This window comes from Eupeodes corollae, chromosome 2 (assembly GCF_945859685.1).
Source record: "Eupeodes corollae chromosome 2, idEupCoro1.1, whole genome shotgun sequence".
Taxonomy (NCBI): domain Eukaryota; kingdom Metazoa; phylum Arthropoda; class Insecta; order Diptera; family Syrphidae; genus Eupeodes; species Eupeodes corollae.
In genome coordinates, this window is record NC_079148.1 from 148,151,345 (window position 1) to 148,169,096 (window position 17,752).

The 17,752-nt window shown below is 31.2% G+C and overlaps 3 protein-coding genes across 5 annotated transcripts; 1 reads left to right on the top strand and 2 right to left on the bottom strand.

Moving 5' to 3' along the window:
• On the bottom strand, positions 1 to 6,444 carry LOC129947411 (uncharacterized). Of its 2 annotated transcripts, none has more exons than XM_056057951.1 (2): positions 6,257 to 6,444; positions 1 to 2,827 (listed from the first exon to the last, which is right to left on the bottom strand). In XM_056057951.1, exon 2 carries the CDS (start codon positions 2,819 to 2,821, stop codon positions 68 to 70), a length of 2,754 nt encoding a protein of 917 aa, XP_055913926.1. In that variant the 5' UTR covers positions 2,822 to 2,827; positions 6,257 to 6,444; the 3' UTR covers positions 1 to 67. The 2 variants fall into 2 exon arrangements, with proteins under 2 accessions (XP_055913926.1, XP_055913927.1); XM_056057952.1 differs by lacking the exon at positions 6,257 to 6,444 and adding an exon at positions 4,554 to 4,843.
• Positions 6,445 to 9,143: 2,699 nt separating this feature from the next.
• LOC129947415 (uncharacterized) lies at positions 9,144 to 13,005 on the top strand. 2 transcript variants are annotated; one of them, XM_056057956.1, is made up of 2 exons: positions 9,144 to 9,497; positions 12,234 to 13,005. In XM_056057956.1, exons 1-2 carry the CDS (start codon positions 9,332 to 9,334, stop codon positions 12,938 to 12,940), a joined length of 873 nt encoding a protein of 290 aa, XP_055913931.1. In that variant the 5' UTR covers positions 9,144 to 9,331; the 3' UTR covers positions 12,941 to 13,005. The 2 variants fall into 2 exon arrangements, with proteins under 2 accessions (XP_055913931.1, XP_055913932.1); XM_056057957.1 differs by having other exon boundaries at positions 9,150 to 9,488.
• Positions 13,006 to 13,099: 94 nt separating this feature from the next.
• On the bottom strand, positions 13,100 to 14,972 carry LOC129947412 (uncharacterized). The gene is made up of 2 exons (XM_056057953.1): positions 13,351 to 14,972; positions 13,100 to 13,269 (listed from the first exon to the last, which is right to left on the bottom strand). The coding sequence occupies exons 1-2, from the start codon at positions 14,767 to 14,769 to the stop codon at positions 13,228 to 13,230; spliced, it is 1,461 nt and encodes a 486-aa protein (XP_055913928.1). The 5' UTR covers positions 14,770 to 14,972; the 3' UTR covers positions 13,100 to 13,227.
• Positions 14,973 to 17,752: the final 2,780 nt, after the last annotated feature.

A 17,752-nucleotide genomic window follows, 5' to 3' on the forward strand; every position in this document is an offset into this window, starting at 1 on the left:
TCAATTTCAATATAATATATAATTTATTTACTTAGCTAACTTAACAAAATATTAAAGTTTTGTTTATTTATTTATTATTAGAAATATGCTTTTCAAGCCTTTCCAAAAATCCTATCAATCGAAAATTTTCATTCATCATTGCAAAATCTTCTATCAGTTTTATACACTTAGAGACTTCTTCCTGATTTTTGAGAGGTGCCCTCCGAGCAAATTTAGTTCCTTTTTTAGCAGTGGCACTAGCCGCATCTGAGATTTGAGGTTTTAATTGCTTTGTGATAGTAACTTGCATTTGGGTTGTTGGTTTTGAAATTTGAGTTAAATTTGAGACATGTGTGGGAGTTTTTTGGACTGAATTTATTGATGGTTTTGCTGTTGATGTTGAAAGTACCGGTGGTGTTTGAATGCGTGGTGATGTTGAAGCTGCCGGTGTTTGAATGCGCGGTGTTGGTGTTAGTTTTGAAGATATTGGTACTTGAGTGCTTTGTGAAATCGTTGGTGTAATTTTCACAGGAGTAAAATTCAAACATCCCGTTCCTGTGGCTTCTGTGAGAGATGATTTTGAAATTGATGATGTTGTAATTGTTGGTGGTTTTGTAGATGCAGGTACTTGAATACGTGTTATAGTTGTTGAACGCAATTTTACTGGCAAAATATTCGTTGAGGTTTCTGTGGGTTTTGCAGGAACTGAATTTAAAGCTGCTATAGACATTGTGGATAGTGGTAGTTGAATGGGATTGGAGGTTTTTGGCATAAATGTAGTTGACGCAAAATTTGATGGACACGTTATGGATTTTGTCGGTAAATGACTCATAGCTGGATGTTGAACTGCTGATGGAATTGATTCAACTGTCGGTATTGAAACTGTAGGTAATGATGAAATTGTTGATGTAACTGTTTGTGTTTTAGTGATTGCCGGTACTTGAATGCGTTTTATACTTAACGATTTAGACTTAGTTGGTAAATTGTTTAAAACACCTTTTGTTGGTATTATAGTTGACGTCAAAGAGGAGTTAGAAGTTGCCGATTGCAGTGTTGATGTTAACATTGTTGATGTTGCTAAAGTTGATTGGGTTTGAGATAATGTGGAAATTTGTTGATCGGTCGTTTTTATCGATTGATTATTTGGCACGAATTGATCTTGCATAAGATTTGTCAATTGAGTTGGCTGTTGTGTTAAATCAATGGATGGTATGAAAGTTTGTGATGGTATTGTTGGACTTTGGGTTAAATTTATTAAATCTGAACTTATAATTGGTGAATTAAATTGCAATAAAAGTGGTGACAACGTTGTTGGTTGTCCGAATTGTGATGTTTGCATATTTGTTGTTATTGGTGTAATATACGGCATAGTGAGTTGATTTTGATTTGGTGCTGCCATTTGGAAGGTATAAATTATTCCACCTGGGCCAATTACTGATGTTTGGGATTGTGAAGTTGATGTTTCTTGAAGATGATTAGATGTTATTATATTTACTGGAAATATTGGATTCCATGTCTGGATGATTGTGGGCATTTGATTTGTAATTTCTGATGTTTGTAGGCTTGTTTTAAAGTCTACTAGCGGATGGTTTACATCCATAGTTGGTTGTTTTATTGCTGAGGGAGATGGTTTCTGATCAACAGGTTGGTTTTTGTCATCATCACTAATTGTTTCTGGTAATTCAACTGAATTCTCTTTAACTTTACGCTTACGATTCAGTTTTGTTAGTTGCTCATACTCGTGTATGGCTAAATTCATAGAAATTGGGTTGTCAATTGATCCAGGTGAAGAATTTGAAGGCAACTCAAACATTTGCTTTGGTTTTACTTTTTTGTTTCTTATTTTAAACATGGAAATTGGTTTAAAAATTGGTTTATCGTTAATTGTTTCTGGTGCAGGTTGATTTGAAGGTGCTTTGTAAATGATTTTATCATTTTCTGGAACACTAACAATTTCTCTTAAATATTGGTCTATATACTCAGTTTGATTTAAAGAATTCGAGTCGTTTTCTATTGTTTTTCCACTTATTAAATCCTTAATTTTTTCTACTTCAGGTATATTTGGAGATTTAAGTTGGGTTTGGTCCTGCAATGTCGTTGTGCCCTTATGTATCACATTCAGACTCGGGTTTTTAGGATCGGTACATACAATCATTGGTTGAAATGTTTCCTCTTTAGAATTTTGATTGGATGATATTATATTGGCTACATTCTGTACAGTTTTTCGACCAAAGATAGTACACACCGGAAGCTCATCTTCAATATCAAGAAAATCTGTATTGTTTTCATCGTACATAGAAGAGTTTTCTTTTGCCTGAATATCTTCTATACATTCTTCTTTTCTTGTTTCCTCCTCTTTTGTGCAAAGATCTTTTTTACAATCTTTTTTTATCTGATTAACATCTATTATTTCCACATCACCGAACTCTTCCTCAATGTCATAAACTTTAACGCCATTTTCATTCGCAATTGAATTCTGCACTCGATCCTTATCCAAACATAGTTTTGGATCAAGAGATGCCCATTTGGGTTGTAAGTCATTAAAAATATCCATTGGAAGTATTGATTTGTTGAATTTATAACCTTCAATACTTTGTTGCCTTGTATGTGCATCTTTTAAATCATAGGTTTCGCGAAATTTCTCCAACCATTCTTTAGATGCAGAAAATGATTGCAAATTCAAAATAGATTTAAATTTAAGGGCAGTTGATGTTAGAATTGCATTTGACAAACGAAAGTGTTTAAAATGTATTGAACGCCTTATCCATTCGTAGACAAGTGTCTCCAAAAAATCAACATCATATTTAAGTGATGAACTATCTTCTTTTTTGTTAAGATACATTTCAGTCTAAAAAAAAAAACAAATAAAACAACATTGTTAACGTGTAAACATTTCCATAATGATTTTTTGTTTTTAAAAGCTATTCACTTTACAAATTTAAACAATATTTTTTTTTCGAAAACTTTGTTTCCATTAATTAACTACTAATTATAATACATAACTGATATAGTGACTTGTACCAGAACCAATAAAGTTTGAATCCGTCTATTTAACTGATAAGTTTTGAGATTTTTGGTATTATTCTAAATTAAATTTAAATACAAATTTAACTTTACACCTCCAAAAATGAAACAGTTTTCCATTGGCCGCCGAATAAGTCCTTTTTCCAAGGAAACACCAAAAGTTTGTTCTGTCTATTTTGCGCACGAACGATAAACGTTTCTATCGCTTTAATATTGTATGTTGTTGTATACAAACAAATATTTGGTTGTTTTTATACCGCTCATTCAAATATAACTCTCCAAGAAATAACCCACCAAAAAATATGAAATATCGCCCTAAAAATTAAACGGTAATGGAGAGTTCTTTCATATAAAAGAATAAAGAAATAAGTTAAATAACATCAAGACCAACCGTCGGAATACCCCCCACCCCGGATTTAAATCAAGAAGAAATAAAATGGTAAGACAATTCTTAACTAGGGACGTATTTCACTTCGTTTTGTGGACGTATTTAATTTTTTGCAGGTACTTATGTTACACCGTTTTTGTTAATTTATTTCATTTTCAAGTTTGGGGATTAATTTCATAATTCATATAGCCCCAATTTGGGGGGTTATGTGTTCGGGAAGTTATTTCACAGATCCTCCAAGAACATCTATTATAAAATCTGCAGTAATCTAATGGTGAATGAAATGTAGGGTGTGCTTTTAGCGCTGTTGATTTCCTCCCATTCTCAACACTACTAGCATGAGTGCCTTGACAAATGAGAGTATTACAAATTTTTTGTATATAAAATCACTTGTAAAACGTGAAAGTGATGAAAAATCGGACTAATAATTCATAAAATAAAGGAAAAACTCAGATTTATATAAATCCCGTAGTTTACCACAAGATTTTACTTTAACAATTTAAAAAAAAAACTTTGGGGCGATTTTTCATTACTCCAGCACTAATTTCCTTCTGATTTTTTATCACACTTAGATAGGGGTCTCAATAGAATATGTTTTAAATATTAAGGCGAGGTATCACCTTTAAGATAGACAAAATATTTTCTTTTTCGGACTTAACCTCTCATGTTTTGAGCCTAAAAAAAGTTTTTTTGAATTGATAACACGGCGTACTAACAACTAGGAATGTTACCCCCCTGCTTGGGATCACTACAGGATTTAGGGTGAGTGCGAGTTTGCGTATACGCAAAGTACTTTTTGCTTTTGAGCACTAAAATCAAAGAAATCTCCAAGAAAAAAAAACAAGTATGGCAACAATGAACAAAAAACATGTATAAAATGTCAAAATTTTGCTTGTTTTGTATGTGAAAAAGTGAACTTTAAAAATAGAAATAAATGTTTCCTCGCTCTAAAATTGCTTAAGTTATTATTTATTTCCAAATATCTATCAAACCGCGAGTCGAAATTCGTGCTGTTGTAATGAAAAGTTCAGCCAAAACTTTAAAATTCTAATAACGGATCTCTTTCAATGTTTGTAGAATTAATTATAATTTTATTTTAAACCACCTTATTAAATTTTGATACACCCTGTAATTCCAAAATCACTTGAGTTTGGTATCTTACCTTTACCAAGGAATTTGTAGATGTATTTATTGATATGTGTAAACTTCATATACAAGTATATACATAACTATACATAGATTTGCATTTCAAAAAATCCAAAAAGTTCTCTTTCAAAAATCCAATGCGCTGCGCTGAACGCTGAATGAACACTCAATTTTAGCACCTATTGGTTATATTTTTCACTCACTTTTAATAATTCATTACTAGAAAACATTTAATATCAATTTTAAACTAAGTGCCTAATTAATTTTATTAAATACTTTGAGCAAAAAAATTCACTTAAATTAATTAAAAACTGGGAGCACTTTGTCTTTTGATATAGAAGTGCAATGAAAAATGAGAAATAGATATGCAATTGGAATTCGGAATTGTGCTGAACTGAAAAATGCTCTCTTAAATTTTGCCGAATAAAGTATACATACACAAAATTAACTCACGAAAAGAACACAAAGCTCCCACTTTATATGATTTATTTTGTTGTTTTGATAGAAATAATTTGTTGCAAACTTATGTTTATTGTATGCTATTGAAAATTTACTTTTTATGATATACTTTAAAACTCAGTTTTCAAAAATCTTAAACCAAGCTCAAAACCTGACTTTCAGATAAATTTTAAAGTTTGTGAAAAATTTCAAACAATAATTTTATTGTATGGCAAAGTTTTTAAGTTGTATTTGATTCATTTGAGACATCATCAATAGTGGATGAATAAATTGTGGAAGCTTTTGTTTTTCAAGAATTCAGTCCATATCAATTATGTAGAGTAAGTGCGGCAAATTTGGGCTAAGTGGCTAGAGCGAAAAAAAAATGTTGCATTACAAACACGTTCAAACCGGTTTAGCCTCAGTCTTCCGTGCTGAATGTGGAGCGAAGATTGTGAAAGAAATACGGGGCACTTTGTTTTTTTACTTTGGTTGTAATTTTTTGGTAAACCCCTTTATAAATGTTTTAACATACATTTTGAGTTAAATTGGTCTCTTTTTTTTGAATTAAATTGTGTTTAGTATATTCTTAACATGTGTGATATCATGGTTTTAAAAAATTATTTAATCTATATATGTATGTATATAGCCCACCCTGGGCCATATTAAACACCTGGTGGGCAATATTTGCCGCAATTTTTTGTAATATGATTTTTGAAGCTAATCTAAGTTGTTGTTTTAATCTTTTTGTTGTTTCTTTTTTAGTTAAAGTTTTAAAAACTAAATTAAAAATGTTTTTTTTAGAATGTTTAAAAAAATAAAGAATTAGACTTGAATTTATGGATTTATTAAAAAAAAGTTAAGGGTGTGCCATATTTGCCGCACTTACTCTATATATTTTATTTTTTTCAATATCACACCATTCTGTATGATTTGCATCCGTCTTTGAAATGCAACTTTTTAAACATTTCCAAGATCAGAATACATTAAAATTTGCGGAAAAGTGGTAGCACTGTTACAGAGCACAATCAGAAATGAGGCTTTTTTCATGAAACATTGGTTCCCCATTTGCAAAAAGAACAATCTAATCTGCCTTTGAAATGTAATTTCTTAAAACATTTACAAGATCAGCCTGCAACAAACTATGCGGTGCTAAAATTTCGATTTGTAAATTTTAACAAGTGGTAGCACTGTTGCAAAACACAAACAGAAATGAGGCTTCTTTCACCAAACATTCTCTCCACATATGCAACAAGAAGAACCTACTTTTACTTAACTTACCTCTTTTCTGATTATTACCGAGAACGAGAACACTATTTTTTAATTTTAGGTTGGATGAACAGCCGTTTGTAGAATTGAAAATTTTTAGTGTAACTGAGCGGGATGACTTGATTTAAGTGGTACTGTGGCTTAACTGCTTGAGACCAACATTTTGTAACAATTTTCGTCTTTTGCAGTGAACGATTTTCTCTTAATCTTCTCTCAGAAGTCACTACACATAAATTAAATAATTAAATTTCGGATTTGCAAAAAATGGAAAAGCAGGGCTGTCGTTTCAAAAAAAATGTTAACATTCAATGCAACATAGTAGTAAACAATTCTGTATATGCTTATTTTAAATATACAGTAAAGAGAGGGACACATGATGATGAATATAAGAAATTTAATTTTAGGAAAAAACATATATTCTAATATTTCGACTTGGCTACTGTCTTCTTAAATTACGAGACATGCACCTGATTGAATTGTTGGCTTCAGAAAATTAATGGAGATTTTAATAGTTCTGGGATATCTCTTGTATTTTGAACTGTTGATTATATTGCAAATTTTTGTAAATGGAAGCTTTAAGAGTTTTGATGAGTAAAAGTAAAATGTGGTAAAAATCCAATAAATGTTTTATTTTGAGCACTAAAAATCATTTTTGAATTCGCAATCACATAAACTCGGTCATAATCATAATAATAATAAATTAAGTAGTATCAGAATTTTTCTAGACACCTTATATATTTTTTGAAGTTTGCATTCAGGGAAATAGCAGTTGAAGCTAAAAACATGTGTAGGTTAAAAAAAGATTTTATTTATCCAAAACTATTTTTTTTTTATTCGCAAGACTTAGAAGTACTTAGGATTTATGCCATACATCCATTTTTTGGCTAAATTAAGCACTTATAAAGTCAAAAAATTACCTAAAAATCGTTACATAATTCTTAATAATCAAGAATTGACAAATCCTCCCAGGGTAATTCTTGTCATGAAAAGTGCTTTCTGAAATTAGTCGTTCCGATCCGGCATATAAACTGAAGGGCCCTTCCATCTCTGACAACATTACTCGCACACAGGAATGGTTGGGAGTTGTAAGTCACTAGGTCCTGGTTCTTCATGGACTGTTGCAGCAAATAACTTATTTATTTATTTTATAATCCACCGTACTTCTATAAAAAATAAATTTTTCAAGATATGATTCAAAATTAAAGTTAATCAGCTTTGATGGTGTTGATTCTATCTTTTGAATAATATATTTAAAATATGATAATAAACAAAGTGTATAATTAAAATCAAAGTTTAGATTCGAAATCATTAGTAAAAATTAGGTTCAACACGTATTTTTGAAAACTTTGAAAGCAAAGGTGTCATGATGCATAGAACATCGGCTCCGTAAACGACTTGTTCAAAGTTCGAATCACAGTGACGGTAGAAAAGTTTTTCAAGTAATAAGAACGGACCAAAGATAAAATTGAAAGATTGCTCAAAACTTCATTAAGAGTCAAAATAAACCTAATAACAATTTTCAGAACATAAGTAAGATGCTAAAATAATTGTATCTAAATTTGTGGTTTGCAAAATCACTATACATTTTTTTGTTAAGGCGGATAAATTGTGCTTTAACTTAGCCTTAAAAACCCTTGTTTTTGTTGTCTTTAGCAATTTTAAAGTATTATATTTTGAAAACTTGATATGATGGACAATTTTTATGGTGATGTTTGAATTCAAAACCAATTAATCCTTTAAAATAGTATTTTTTTTTGTTCATGTGCCAGAAAATATGGGTCCTGCTAATTTAAAAGTTCAGTATTGAAATAAACACTTTTGAAGTGTTTTCAGTATTAGCAAATAAAGGATAATTTCTTAATACCTTTAATATTTAAATTTAGAAACGGAGTACCGTAAAGGTTTTCCCATCCATATTATATTTTTGGAAACAATATTCTTGACGTTCTACTGTAAAATAAAAGTCTTAACTTTTAAACCTCTATTTATATCCGTAACTTAAATGCACTCAATGTAGAACAACTGGTGTCTTTTTATACACTTCAATCTAATTAATTTCCGATTTTGCGAACAAAATAATATTGTGATCATTAATAAATTTTAATTTTCTTTTCTCTTACGCACATTTTACATCTTTTGTTTTAATATTATAATATAAAAATAAAACGATTTAATTATAGACACACATAGAAAACAGGTTCATTGGATATCAAAGAATAGTACATCAACAGCCCTGATTTCAGAGAATTAAGCAAAAGCAAGAGAAACTTGATCACAAACTCATTACTCAGTGTCAATTGTTATACTCATTAGTCATTACTCAGGACTTCATGAGCAAAAGAGATTGTATTGTATTGCTCTCCATTATGTGCGACAGGTAGTTTCTTTTTCTTTGCTTCGTCGCCCTTTTCATTAATATTCTAGGAGTACCTTTATACTTTTTTATACTCGACTTTCCACCACAATTAATTCACTATCAAGAATTCAGGGAGGTATCCTGATTTCAATTTAATGTACCTACAAAATTTGACATATGAGATGTCAGAGAAAAATTTTGATCTAAAAGTTAGGCGTAACTAAATGTCATTACAAATAATGCAACTTCAAGATAAGAAGCTATTCAGACAATGTTTACAATGGCCTCTTTTTGAGAGCTTCAATTCGACGTTTCATTCTTTTCTCTTGCTTTCACTTGATAGTTAAAAAGATATAGAGTAAGAGCTTCATTCATCCAAAAAACTTCTCATGTCAAAAGGGGAACTATGATTTTCTGTAAAATTTCAAAAATCTACATGGCAACCTTAAGGCAACCACACATTAAACAAAGTTGAAATTGAGAGAACATAATACAACCTTAAATTCCGCTCTTCTTTATCACACAGGGATATCCAGCTTAAGTTCAGTATCTCACTTCTCACCATCTGCAGCTCCGGCTGTTGCTCTCGCTCAACTGACAACTATAACTGTTTACTTTACTCGACTCGAATCGTTATTTTTTGAGAAACAAATAAAAAATTGTAAATAACTTTTGTTTTGATATTATTTTTAAGTAGTGTTTGTTAAAAGTTATAACTTTATTAATTAATTATGCCGAAAACAAGTAAAGCGGTTAGTTTAAAACAAAAATGTGATCTGATTGCGGCGGTTAGAGCGGAGAAATCTTTATACGACCCAAGGAAAAGTCACTTTAAGCCGAGGAATGGTTTATGGAGTCAAGTAGCTGCACAGTGTGGAATGAAGAAAGGTAATCAAGGTACAGATTTATACAATACATATATTATATACATGCAAACATTTTTTCTGAGATTTTTTAACTATGTACAGACTAGAGACTACAGACTATGTACATACCTATTATAGTTATAGAGGATTTATTGTGTCCTTTGGGTAAAAAACAGGGTGTATCATTTTTTATTAAATTTAGAAAAAAAATGTGTGAACCGATAACATTATGTTTATATTAAAACACGTGGTTTGTAATGCATGTACATTAGGGTGGGTCATACATTTATGAACAATTTTTTTACCAGCGCAGTGATGACATATTTCTTAACTATGTGTATAACAATTATAGCCTTTAGTTTTATATAAAAATTAAAATCATGGTAGTAAATGGTGCTTTTGTTAGACATGTGGTTTTCAAGTTGAAATATAACATACATACATATATAATTTAATGTTATGGCCAAGAATTCAGCTTTATTATAACAAAAAGTTTTTGCTATGATGGTAAAAAATTATGTCGAGTGTGGCCGCCAAAGCTTGCTTTCGGCCACTTTTAGCTATTATGTTGGAAATGAATGTGCACGATTCTCGAATATTATTTAGCAGTAAGTCTGTTAACTATATAATGGCAAACCAAGCTTAACATAAGAGTAGTAGGTAAGTGCGTTGGACTATCATGCCAGAGGTCTTGCCTATGCCTAAATGAGATCCCTGCCTATGCCATCTAAAGTCTTTTCACGGGTACAGCCTGTTGCAAGGAATTGACAAATTCTCCAAGAGTAACTCTTGTCATGAAAAAGTGCTTTTTCAAATTAGCCTTTCGGATTCGTCATATAAACTGTAGGTCCCCTCCATTCCTGACAACATTACTCGCACATAGAAATGGTTGAGAGTTTTTAGTCACTAGGCCCTAGTTCTCAACGGACTGTTGCGCCACCTAATTTATTTATTTATTTAAGCTAAGCATAAGTCAAGTGACAGATGTCAAAAAGTAAAATCCTGAAAAAAATATTGTTAATACTTATACTTATTTCAGTAAAACTAAGGTACTTTTATTAGGTTTATTAATACTCATTTGAGAACTAAATTGTATTTTTAAAGAAATTGCTTTTGACAGGAGAGAAGTTTTATTATACTCTTTCAACTTTCATATTAAATAAATTTTAAAAAATCAATGAGTTTTGAACGTTTTGTATGGGACAGAATAGTGGTATAAGACAAATGCTTTTTTAGAAGCAGAAACACAACTCGGACTAACCAACTAATCTGTAATATTACTTCGAATAAGAACAAAGACACAAATTCTAGCGAAGTTGAAATTATGGATAATATCGAATACTGTACTCGATGGATTGTTTTGTATTTTTAGTCTTTGAAGTAAATAAATTACTTTTTCATTGTATCAAATTTAATTCTCTACAAAATTTTAACTATAAAACTCTATCGCTTAAAAAAAACAGAATATTTTAGTTAAAAATGTCGCTTCATTCACGAATATGAAAAATGTTGTAACAAAAATTGTGGAGCTCGAATTTCCTATATTTGAGTATTTTCAAAGTTTTTTTTTTCTGTATATAGCGGTCTACGCTATTGAAATACAAAATAATAAAATTCGTCTATGTTAGCTAAGAAATCAATACTACTGCTTTGAACTTAACTAAAGTATAATTTTATTTTCTATCATTTGTTAAATAGATACATTTTAAAACTAAGCTAGACATATGTTTTTAAATATATTTTCTTAACTTGTTTTATTTTGTAATAATGTAGTTTTAACGTTTAGTTGGTAGCAGCATCCAATTTGCCATAGAATTTCGGCAGAACTTTTTTTCCCTCTACCAGGTTTTTGATGAATCGTTCTCATTTGTTTTATCTTATAAAATAATTGAAGATTCAGCCACAGCTTTCACTGCCCTTTAATAAGCCTAAGTGAGACAAGAAAGACGTTACTTTTAGTTTAAATAACTTAATAACATAGTCGAAATAATTTAAGTGCCAAGACTGGAAAGTTTTAACCAGAACGTTCTATTATCACTTCTAATTAATATTTAATAACTTAAACGTATTTACTATGATATCTGATTTAAATAAGCATAGCATGTGTAACTTAAGGACAAAAGTCGGCTTTTTTAAAAATATTACCAAAATCCGTAAAAAAATATAATGAACATTCCGTCATACCATTTAACACCTTTTTTATCGCTGAACCTTTTTAAAAAACAATATTTAACCCACCCTAATGTGTATTCAGTTGTGTAAATCTTCTGTTTCCGTATAAAACAAGGTGTTTTAGTTTTATTAAATGGCAACAAAAATGTATTTACAAAGTCATAATAAAACGAATGAAGTTTAAAAAGAATAAAAATAGTTTTCCCTCTTTGAAAATTATTTAAATGAATTGAATTTAGTTATTCCGACTCTCAAAACTCGGAATTGGAAAATTTAAAAACAAAACTATAGATTTTTGGAGAAAATACATCCCAAAAATAATAGTGATTGTTTCATTAGCTTAAATTTTGTTTTTTCTTAATATATGGCAAATAGCTAATTTTAAAATGACAGCTGAATGTAATAGATTTCCCCCTTTTAGTAATTTTTTGACATATTCACTGCATAGTTGTGCTTTATAGAAAAATATTGTATTAATACAATTAATAATGTTAATGTTTTTATCTTTTTGAAACTTTTGCAAAAGAATTTTCCACTATTTAAACCCATTATTTTAAATTCTTTACAAATTAATAGTTTTAAATTTTTGTTTAAGGTCTGGTGGCAAAATTGTTGTGGAAAAGAATATACGAAGCTTACCTTGACTTTCGGGAAGACCCTGAAACCAATAAGCATAAGGCAAATTTTGAACTGTTTAAACGTATGAAATTTATCGATCAATATTTAGTAAAAGACAAAGATCAACCTCCTTCGCCGTCTCCTATTACCGTTCCCGTCCCCCTTCCCATCCAAACCTCCACAGACAAATCCACATCATCTGTAACCAATTCCGAAAGTGTCCAAATTAAAGAAGAAGAAAATGAAGTCGTCGTCGGTGGAGATGAAGTTCAATCCTCAAATGCAACAAATATAAACGAAACAACAACAAATGGAGAATTTACAACAATCCAATATTGGAATGACACTATTGAAGATACTAATTCTACAAATTTAAATCAGCACGAAACAAATGCATCAACAGTCCAACCACAACAAACTCCAACACTTAATTCTGCTTGCTCAGAATCTGGTTCAGGATCAGGCATAGAAAGTTATGAAGATATTCTCCTGCCTGACGCTATGAACAACAACGGAACCCTTGACAATAGTTTGAAAATGTTTTTTGACGCAATGTATGCATCAACAAGTCAAATGCCGCAAGTTTTTCAACGTATAGTTAAGAGTAAAATTTTTGCAGCCGTTCTCGAAGCAGAGGGAGAAGCCGAAAAGCATAAGACTAGTTCATCAATCTCGACAAGTTGAAATTATTAACTTATTTTTTATAATTTACCAACAACCGTAATTCAATAATCATTGTTTGAATTTTTATGATTATAAAATAATGTTTATTTTTAAACAATTCAGCTTTATACATTTTTTGATTTATTAAATCAGTGTTAAAATATTCATAAAGAAAATAAATCCAATGTCACAACAACAAATTGTATACATACACATTTTTTATTTAAAATAAAAATAAAACAAAATATTGGAAAAGAATTACGAAACACTCTTTACTCTCCTTTTGTTCGACCTTTTGCACTTTACTTCTAGTCAATTTCTATCACTGGAATTGCAGGCTGTGTCAAAACCTTGAAAGGGACGAAACATGAAATTAAAATACATTATTTACTTTGATGATTTGAATTGAATTGAAGGTTATTCCAACTTACCGGTTCCTCCGGGTTCAATTGTATGGGCTGACAACTTTCCATATCAAAATACGTGATGTACGTAGAATCTGCTTTGGTTTTCGGTGCGGGCAAATTAATATTTTCAGGAAAAAGTACATCCTCGCCACTGTCGTCGCTGTCAAAGTGTATGGGAGAATCTTGTATTTCTACTGCTGCAGCTGGAGGTGGTAAGCTTACACGCTGCTGTTGCACTGTTGGAGAAGTTATGTGTTGTGTTGTTGTTTGTTGAGCGGGTCTGGAATATGGACTCGGTCGTTTTAGTGAACTCTCGAAGCCACCAAAACTTTTTGGAAATATTTCCTGAGGATTAAGATAGATGATTCCTTTCTGGTTATTCAGGGGCGATGTCTGAGGATGCGTAAGCGAGTCGCGCTTGCTTGTTGGTGTCGTAGCTTGTTCAGAAGAGGACTTGTTCTTTTCTGGACTCATGCTTTCTATATGAGCCACATTTGTGATTTTTAGCATTGGACTCGTATTTTGAGTTTGAGATTTCAGGTAAATAGATGACTGACGCTTTGAAGCGGGGGATTTAGTGGTGTTTTTGCGAACTGTATTCTTGGCAACATCTGGATTAAGGTTCTGAAATTGAACGGTTACTTCCTTGAATCTATTGGCAGTGCTTCGGGATGTTTCCGACGTCCTAGTGGGTAGCTTGCGGCCTTCTCCAATGCTATGACTCTCGGTCAAAGTTTGTGCACTCATCCTTTTGGCCGAATTTACCGGAATGTTAATTTCTATACCTTTTGATCGTGGTCTGCGTGGCCTTAATTTGGGCATTTCACTTGGTATTGCATTCGTTATTTCAGTCGAACTTTTGACTGGCGTTAGATGGGGCATTGGCCTTAAAGTTGGTGTTGATGTTATTGAGTTATTATTATTATTCGTTGATTCTAATGGCCCTTTTCTCCCTGATGCCGCACCACTATTTGCAGGTATTTTTTTAATAGTGAGCTCACGTTTCGATCTCATTAGTTTTTGAACATTTGCATTTGTTTGATCATTCATCGCGCTGGCTTTCGTGGCCGCGGCTATTGCTGTTTCTGCTGCGGCTTTGGCTGATGCTAATGGTAATTTTGGTAATGGTAAATTCTGTTGCTGATTATAAAATTTTATTTCATTAACTTTTTTAACTGTTTTCGAGGATGATTTTTTAGTTTTTCTCCTCGTCGAATAGGAGTAATCTTTTTTTAACTTATCCCTGGGTTTTGTTGTTAAATCAAAATCTGCATGTTTAAATTTTCTATACCATCGTTCGCAAGTTCGCACACCAAAGCCAACGCAATCGCCAAATCTCTTTTCAATATTTTCCTTTGCCTGTGTATGAGGCACGCCACTCTGAAAAGCCCGAAGTATCATTCTTCGTTTCTCCATATCCATGTCGATGTTGTTTAACTGCATTTTGAACGTGAACGGGAGCACAGGGCACAGGCACACACTTCAAAAAGGGATGTTATTTAATATTGTCCGTATCTGTATAGTGTGTATATTTTTGTATGTATCTACGTGTGTACTATTTTAAGGAACACAAAAACTGAATTGTGTTATGCCACCTTAGCTGAGCTGAGCAAAGACCTGAGGGAAGGCAACAGCGAGAAGACAGAAGATTTAAGTGCGACTGAATGTTTTGTGTATCTACCGTTTGGTGAATCGTATATTATTGGAAAAATGTGTTGTCAGCTATTCAGCAAATTGTCAAAGAGAATGCAGAGAGTGGGGTACTCTTATTTGTTATATAAAATTGTGAGAGGGTTGGTATTTTTTCATATTTACTTGGGTATGATTCTGACAGTTGTTTATATACTTTGTTCTTTTGTGTTTGTAAGTCAGCTATTCAGCTATTTTCCCTTCTTACGATTAACCGGTTGAACTGTGAAGACTGAAGATAGAGAAGAATTGCGTTGGTTGGCATTGGGCAAGGCGTCAAAAATTGTGTTTTTGGGTTTCGATTGATAAGTTTTGTTGTTGTTGTTGGTTTTATATTGTTTAGTGTTTATTGATAATTTGTCACACAGGGTGGAGGTGGATTATCAATTTGAGGTGGTACTTACGTAGTGAGTCATAATTAGTCTTACTGATATTAGGTATAAATCAATTGAAAATAATTTTATGTTGGTAGATATCTATGATTTTCTGCTTATTAGTCTACATATTTTATACAGTTTAACCCGATTATAACGAACTGAATGGGACTGGAAAGCTAGTACTATCAGGTGTTTCGTCGAGATCAGTTTTTATTTTTGTGTTCCTTATTAAAAAAGAAACGGCTTTCCATTACCGCAGCACGAATTTCGACTCGCGGTTTTTTTTATTCGATAGATATGTGCAAATAAATAATAACTATAGCAATTTTAGAGCGAGGAAGCATTTATTTCTATTTTTAATTAATTTTTAAAGTTCACTTTTTTCCATACAAAACACTCAAAAATGGTTGATTTTGACATTTCTTCCCTTTTTTTTGTTCAGTGTTGCCATACTGGTTTGTTTTTTTGGTAATTTCTTTTATTTTAGTGCTCAAATGGAAAAGTACTTTGGATATACCCAAACTCGCACCCACCCCAAATCCTATAGTGACCCCAAGCAGGGGGGTTGCAGCTGTTAGTACGCCGTGCTATCAATTAAAAAAAACTTGTTTTAGGTTCAAAAAATGCAATACAAAAAAAGTAGGGTTAAGTCCGAAAAAGAAAATATTTTTTTTTATGACTTAAAGTTGTTTCCTCGCCCTAATATTTAAAACATGTTCTATTGAGACCCCTACCTTACTGTACAAAAAAAATCAGAAGGAAATTCGTGCTGCGGTAATGGAAAGTCGCCCCAAAGAAACAATATTTTGTATTTTAGCAAAATATTTATTTATTTATGTACAACAACAGGTTTTAAAAATCTTAAGGAAAACCAAATGCGGTGTTTTTCAAAAATACAAAACTTAGTTTTCTAAATGAAGTTAAAATTTTAAATTTCGAATTACATAGCGACAAGTTCCCATTTGAGTCTATACCTACATAGTTTTGGGAAACTACGAGTTTAATACTTTCATGGTTTTGTAAAAATACATTTTGGAATTAATTTCCGTACTGATTTTTAAATCTAAAGTTCGATTTTAGAACTTAGTGCATACATTTCAAAAATATCCGTTTCAACATTATATAGGTACCTTTTCAAAAACTGGATGTGATAGCTTTTAATTCGTGTGATTTTTTTTTTCATTTAAAAACGTTTTAGCGTAAATGGTATAGAGATTTTTTAAGATCCATGTAAAAGAGAACAAATCTAAGAACTTGTGAATGTTTGTTTTAAACATTTTTCGTACCTCAAACTGCAATTAAATATTGAAGATAGAGATCATAGATTTGAGCTTCAGCGACTATTAGCTTTGTTTTTAAGGACAAAATGCGAAGTTTGCGAAAATAAGTAATGCATAAGGGATATCGTCACAATTTGTAATTTTAACTGTACAAAAGTTGAAATTCCGATATTTTTTAATTCGTTATACAAAATTTCATATTTTCAAATTATTCGTCATACAGAGAGACTTAAAAAATAGTTCGCAATAACCGATACTTTCTTAGGTATAACCGAAGTCATTATAATCGACTTTGACTGTATTATTAAAAATAGTTAATCTGTAGAGGAAAATATAGCACTGCTTACCACATTTGTTTCAAAACTAAAAAAAATACTTTTTTAAAAGGTTTTGATGTCTCAAATTCGATTTTTACGGCATAATTTCCATATCAGCTCAAGTTTATATAATACATAATAAACTCCTTGAGGGGCGTTTAAGTACTTTTTTAATTAGGTTTCCGCAAAACTGTAAAAACATGACTCACTAATAAGTTCTGAAACTTGAAACACTACTGTTTTCAAAAAACATGTACCCTCTGACACATATACCTTACCTACACATAAATTTGAAGAGTTTTCTAAAACAAGGAACAGCGGTTCTGAAATGCATTAGTTTCAAACAATGCTGATCTTTAGAGGCCCCTATATATAATATCCTTGTTTTTTTTTTAAATTATTTTTTGATAAGTTTTTAAATAAAAAAATAGGTGTTGTTTTAAGAAATTTTTTTGGTAAGCAATTATTCAGTACTTATGAAAAATGTTTAGCCGTTTTTGAGATATCGTATTTTGAAAAATATATATTTATAAATACAATATTGGACATTTTTCATCATCAAATGTTATGTAGACAACATAAAAAGAATAATTTAAATCTTAGCTCCTTCGAAAAATTTAAAGCCACAAGAATGGTTCTTTGGGGGGCTTACTAACTGGAGAAATAGCAAACAAATATAGGAGTCAAGTTAAAAAAACTCAGTGATAATTTCATTAAAATCTATCTAACCGTTATAATACAATTTAAATTTTAGATTTTTGGC

Excerpts from the sequence above, each read along its gene's own strand:
- LOC129947411 (XM_056057951.1), bottom strand. The coding sequence starts at position 2,821 with ATGTATCTTAACAAAAAAGAAGATAGTTCATCACTTAAATATGATGTT.
- LOC129947415 (XM_056057956.1), top strand. The coding sequence starts at position 9,332 with ATGCCGAAAACAAGTAAAGCGGTTAGTTTAAAACAAAAATGTGATCTG. Across the intron at positions 9,498-12,233 it reads AATGAAGAAAGGTAATCAAG|GTCTGGTGGCAAAATTGTTG; the intron begins GTACAGATTTAT and ends TTTTTGTTTAAG.
- LOC129947412 (XM_056057953.1), bottom strand. The coding sequence starts at position 14,769 with ATGCAGTTAAACAACATCGACATGGATATGGAGAAACGAAGAATGATA. Across the intron at positions 13,270-13,350 it reads AATTGAACCCGGAGGAACCG|GTTTTGACACAGCCTGCAAT; the intron begins GTAAGTTGGAAT and ends GTCCCTTTCAAG.